Source organism: Macrobrachium rosenbergii, chromosome 8, assembly GCF_040412425.1.
Source record: "Macrobrachium rosenbergii isolate ZJJX-2024 chromosome 8, ASM4041242v1, whole genome shotgun sequence".
In the NCBI taxonomy this organism is placed as follows: domain Eukaryota; kingdom Metazoa; phylum Arthropoda; class Malacostraca; order Decapoda; family Palaemonidae; genus Macrobrachium; species Macrobrachium rosenbergii.
In genome coordinates this window covers 43,819,534-43,825,897 of record NC_089748.1, presented here as the reverse complement: position 1 = coordinate 43,825,897, position 6,364 = coordinate 43,819,534, and the positions used below count along the sequence as shown (strand labels likewise).

The 6,364-nt window shown below is 34.5% G+C and overlaps 1 protein-coding gene across 3 annotated transcripts in view; it reads right to left on the bottom strand.

The window, feature by feature from the left end:
• Nucleotides 1-2,453: 2,453 nt before the first annotated feature.
• The window catches only part of LOC136840758 (ectonucleoside triphosphate diphosphohydrolase 1-like), a 28,267-nt gene continuing 24,356 nt past the window's right edge, over nucleotides 2,454-6,364 (bottom strand). Inside the window, exon 13 of one of the 3 annotated variants that reach the window (XM_067107622.1) lies at nucleotides 2,454-3,915. In XM_067107622.1, coding sequence (XP_066963723.1) covers nucleotides 3,870-3,915 — 46 coding nt within the window. In that variant the 3' untranslated portion in view covers nucleotides 2,454-3,869. The remainder of the gene's footprint in view (nucleotides 3,916-6,364) is intronic. The other 2 variants (XM_067107623.1, XM_067107624.1) reach the window with 2 other exon arrangements.

Below are 6,364 nucleotides of genomic sequence, written 5' to 3'. Positions count from 1 at the left end.
TTAGCATTAACTTTCCACGTCTAGAACCAATCACGCTCCTCTTGAAATACTGAAACAGCGGCTGCATTCGTCAGGATATCAGTTGTTGGGAAGTGTCTCTCTCTCTCTCTCTCTCTCTCTCTCTCTCTCTCTCTCTCTCTCTCTCTCTCTCTCTCTCTCTCTCTCAGAAGCTGAACAACTTTCATGACGAAACATACAAACTTATCCTCGTCACCTTTTGCAAGGAAAGTGTTAAACCGGACTCCAAGCAACCAGAATGTAATTTGAGAGATCAGAATCCTCTCTCGGAGTTGCGTGGTGGTGGCGTCGTCAGAACGGCAATGGAGATGCGAGTGTGTGTGTCTGTGTGTGTCTGTGTGATCTCACGTATATTGGTACCCAGTAACACGAGACATCGACTCATTCTTTCTTGGCGATAAAAAAGCACACTAGTTTGTTGAGCCAAACCCGAAGAGGAATTCGAGCCCTAGATTGCGTAATGTCTTCTTCGGTGGCGACCACCTTGCGGGGCTGTAAAGGTTGAAATGGATATATACACATGCGTGTATTGTCAAGTATCGTCGCACGCGTTTGGGCGCCTGTAGGCTACTACAGTATTGAATCCTGTCTGTGACCTACAGGAGGGTTTGTTACCTTCTTCAGGAGGCCCCAACTTCGCCGTATCTTTTACTGTAACACGGCTGCACCGTTTGCCTTAAAAAAGTTTCAAGTAAACATAAATTTTCGTATCATTAATTTTATAATAATCAAACACACGTTAACCATTTGTCTGTGTGTTTTGGTCTAAAACCAAATATAACTTAACATTACTAGAAATTATCAAGGTACGTATGCGATTTTCCTTTCGGACCAGATTTTGCATAACACTGGTGTGGAATGATCAGTTCTCGCAGACGTTGATGCATTTAGGTCTTTCTGTCCAAACTGTGAGTTCATCTTGCACCAACACATAATTTTCCAGCCATGAAGAGATGCGCTGTAGACTTAATTGCGCAATATGAAGTTTTCTGTACTACGTGTTCAGTTGCATGTCTTGCATGTGCCGTAAGAGCACTCAGCGCTGAAAGGGATATTGAGAGTAAAAACGTTTTACTTCGAAACAGTTGTTAGGAGAGAGTTGCGGAAAGTAAGACGGAAGAAAGAGAATATGAACGGAGGTAGAGCAAAAGGAATTAAAGGGGTTGCAGCGAGGGACCGAAGGGACGCTGCAAAGAACCTTAAGTAATGCCTATAGTGCACCACGTGAGGTGCACTGACAGCAGTATTCCCCCTACGGTGAAATATATATCACAGGCGTTTAAGCAATCTAGTTACTGACTTGTAATGCCAAATTCTTGAGAACTCTATGTAAATCTATGATTCGCAGACTTCATTTTACTTGTACCATGTCGATTAGGTAGTATTTTTTATAACAATACTTGATAAGGACGATAGGCGATAACCCCCTTCGCCGTGGCTGGGATTAGAATTCATTTATCTTGTTGTGTCATTATTAGGTATCGTAAATCATTATGCTGTGTGTTAAATTCTCTCATAAAATTTACAGCAAGAATATTGATTGCCAAGGCCACACAGCAACTCTCTAATGTGACTGGTTAAGAACGCAAAGAACATGTCAAGGGTTCAGTGTAGAGTCAGGTTTTCATTTGACTAATTCACTTGAAAAACTGTAAATTGTAGTGCTGTTGAAGTCTTCTAAAATTTCCGAATATATGAGGCTATCAGTCGAGAAACATGCCAAGCGCCATCCTGGGTCAAAGTCTTTTTTAATTTAATTTATTATATTTTAAAAATGGCACTTGACATGTTTCTCGACTGAAAAGCTCATATATAAGAAAATCGCAAAATGGGGCCAATTCTGATTCTATCTTTTCATTGAAGTATATTTGCATGTTTTACTTAATTTTATAAAATCGAGCATTGAAGAGGAATCTCTGACAGCAGGAGACCCTTTGGTTGAAAGTAGATTGGAAAAAAATAAACAAAAAATTTGATGAAGAAAGGTCTGTCACTGAGAGATTTTCAAACAAAATTGTATAATTAAAAAAAAAAAAAGATGAAAGCCTTATCTTAATCTAAACGAAGTTTTACCATTGAAAGAATTCTAAAAAGTTGCTTTCAAATTCACAAGTTTTATCTTGTAACTGAAAGGACTCCCCATACTTTGCAGATGAGACTGGAAAATTAAAGGCTTGAGATAGCTTATTAATATAGCCAGGTAATACATTTGGCAAATTGGAGATGAGTCTGTTTTCCTCTACTGTAAGAGCATCTCTCACAAATGCCTTTAGACATTTTTCCTTTTTATCCTGTGGTTTACCACTGGTACCATCTTACACATAAAGAATGTAAATCCACCACAGAAGATTTCGGTTTGTCATCATCATTAGCAGATAGGAGCTAGGTTTTGCTGAAGCTTTAATGGTATATAAGATGCAGTAAAGATTTACATATATTTCACAGGTTTTTATTTTTTACATTATTTCTTACAACCTGGAAAATTATGTTTAAAATGGATATTTATTTACATGATAGTACACTGGACTGGAATATCATTTATCATACATAGCGTAATGCAGTTCATACACTGTATACTGTATGTGAAGGAAAAGTCACTACGCCATTCTTGTCAATGGAAATCAACATGAAAATAATCACAACACTCTGAAACTTCTAGTGCTTTTTTATTATTAAAATGCTAAAAGTTAAGTATTAATCATTACACAAGAATTGTATTTAAGAACAGGGATAATAATTGTTTAAAGGAAAATTGCAATCCATAATAATTATAATTAATAATATTTATTCAAATGGAACCACAGCAAAAATTGGGTAAAATAATCTTAATGACAAGAATATAATCATTCCACCACACTTTTCCCTGATTTTTAAGTTATGTACTTGTAATAGGAGTTTGGTATTATCCAAAGTGCATTGAACTTTCAGTTGAAATGAATATACACATAGATGTGAATTATTGCACCTTAAAATAAACTTTGACATATCCAACCAGTATATGTTGTTGGGGGTTCTGACTGTGAAATGGAAGAATCTAATATAAACAAGACTATTTTTTGATGCTCAGTTTATGCATGTGTCCGTTTATATATTTTCTTCTACTGTATTTGAAGGTAGTTCACATAACTTTTAAATTTCAGCAGTACAAGAAATTACACATTACTGTGTTTAATCTGTACCCAAAATACCTCGCTGTTCTGCAGCATCAGGGGTTCTACCATGTTTGCCAGCATTTATGTTTTCTGTGGGTCTTGTTTCAGAAAGAAAATATACATCCTACATTTATGAAAAGCTAACATTTTTTCATTTTTTGGTCAGAATGTCATATTTTCTACAGGCTGGCCAAGCATACATTGCATATATGTAATGTGTTGACTTGATGTACAGATAATATTTCCATATTTTTTTTGTATGATAGGCCACCACTTATCATTACGTTATCCAGTCCTTCAATATTGGACCACCTATATAAAAATACATTGTGTAATCCACAAAATACAGTATGATACAGTACATCCGATTTCAGATGCTTTCTGTAAGTTGAAAAGTTTTGTAAAAACCCATTACAGTTCAATATGGTTTTGGATATTAAAGCTGATGTGTAAAAAACACTACAGTATTACACATAGAATATTCTTAAACACTATTTGGCACTTACTGTATAAGGTAAATTTTAGTAAAACTAGCATAACAAGTAAATGAAATCAATACAGTATTGAAAGGCATTTGTCATGGACACTCAATACTCAATATCTGGAAGGTATAATGGTATCAAAATCATTGTAAATTAAGCACACATTTCTTCCTTTCCTGAGAACATATCACATTTGAATGATCGCTAGCGTAATCTGCTATATGAATCTATGAAGTTCTTGGTCAATGTGATCAGCAATAACCCTGGAAGGAGGAAATGATCAAAATAAGATTCTGAAATGGCAGGATATTTTTACAGTAGAGCCTTAAACTTTATAACTTTATAATGATTTTAGTTATATTTGAAATTTTCACTAAGTGAAACAAGAATCAAATGATTTACTGTATATGAAATACAAAGAAACTAAAGCATTTAAAGCATGCATTAAAATTATGAGAGGAAAAAGAATGCTTTTATTATGTTGTTTTAAGTACATTCCTTTTAATTACAATCACTGTGGGGTCCCTCCTACAGTGTGCCATGAGTGGTGCACTGCAACAATGATACAGGTTATTTGCAGCTTGTGTATTTTGCTTTTCATCCATTCCGTCTTGCTTCTTCTGTGTAATAGGAGTAACTTACTGTCTAACTTCTTTAACATCATCTGGTTCCCGTTTTTATCCCTCATTTAAAACCCAGTCCTTCAGGTCACCCATATGCAAGTGAAGAATTGGTCAGTGGTCTGGTTAAACTACCTAATGATTCTAATCATAATACTTAGAGCCACAGATGCTGTTATTTATAATTTTGAAATTTTGATTTTTACAAAATAGTTCTTGTTCTCCTAGATCAGTGAGTCAACTTTCAAATCTGTACACAGTCAGAAACAAAACTGAGTTAACTTTCAAATCTGTACACAGTCAGAAACAAAAAGAATATGCAATATTGTCATTAATAATAATTTTACTTCCCTTACTTAGAAGAATTCCTTTTACTGTAATATGTATTGCTGTAATACTAGAGTACAAATTTTAATGAATGAAGTTTTTAAAGCCTATGTGAATAAAAGACATCATATGTTATCTTTTATGCAGATGTTCCTAATACTGAGCCACCATCTAAAGAACAGTACATTTGCATCCATCTTCTGACAAGGTAAGAAAAACGTAAAATTTATGGCATTCTACTCTTTCAGTTTATGTGTAATGTACTCATGTTTTATACATAATTTTCGAATCTCTTGAAGTCCATGGTTAAACAACTGTCTCTCAGCTAGTCTGTAGTTCATGATTTAAACAGTGACACCAGTGTATTGTAAAGTGGCATACATGTTAAGTTATTAATGCACTTTATTGCCATTTCCGTCAAGGCAGTACGCTAATCATGTTATATTTTTAATTGTAATTGTCATGGCCTCTATTTTTTCCAAACAATCAGTATGTTATTTTTTGCAACAGTTACACACAAACACTTGTCTTCAGTGATGCATTTAGCCTTATATCCTCTACCTTCATTCACTTTCGTTTGTCATTATCATTAGTGAAACAAACAAGGTTAGTCAGCTATTCCCAAACTAGTCTGCTTATAGTTAAAAAAAAAAAAAAACTCAACATTCTGTATTGTACCTTCATTTTTTATCTGTTGGCCCAATAGAATTCTTCCTTAGTTGGCATTTTATAATCATAATTTTTTTCAGTCAGGTTCATGAGATCACCAGTACATTTATTCAGCATCAGAGCAGCTCATCTTGTAAAGTGCTTGATGCTGCCTTTCACTGCAACTTTCTCTCTCTCTCTCTCTCTCTCTCTCTCTCTCTCTCTCTCTCTCTCTCTCTCTCTTTTACTTGTGGAGATGATTGATGGCCATGAATGCACTAGTATCCTGTACTTTAACAAAAGCAAAAGTTAAATTAAACAAAAAAAGCAGAATAGACCAAATATGATGAACTCTTTCAGATATAAATCGAAAGAAAGATCCAGTTATCTGTATCCTATGGCAAATAATGTAAAAGACCACATAGTTTTATTACAGAAGGACATCTAGATTGTGGAGAATAACTAGCCTTATATACAAAATGCAGGGTAAAACCTTACAATCTTTCATTGAAACTAGATTTGGGTTAACTATAAATGACATCTAATTACTACCAGTTAATAATAACACTTGAGTTTTAACCTACTTGGAAGTAGTTGTTATTTTTTTTATTTACTAAAATCTAGAGTTGTATTTTTTCTGCTGTTTCACTTTAATTAGCAACGTCTTTTGCTGTTGTCACACTGGTGTATTTCATTATTGAGCCAACAATGATATGGCATTGTTTCCGTACACCTTCACTCACAAGATTCGTGTAAGTCTCGGTATGAACTGAACTAAGAAAGAGAAGCAATTCTTGTTGCAAGATGTATGCAGATTTAAAAGAAATTAATTGTCATAAAGGTTGTTATGGTAGCAGTACACAATACCAAAGAATTCATGGTGGTTTTCCAAATGCTGACAGGAAACTGTAGGTATATACTAGATAGCAATGTATAGCAATGTATTTCATCATGCATTCTGTGAAGAACAGCCAGTAACATACTGTAATTGTGCACTTTTGTCAGCTGAGGTTACATGCATACCATGACAGTGATGTTATGTTATAGTTAGTTCCAACAAGTCAAAAATGCATCTTATTTTGTTTAGTATGATAGCATGGGAAACAATTGTCATTAA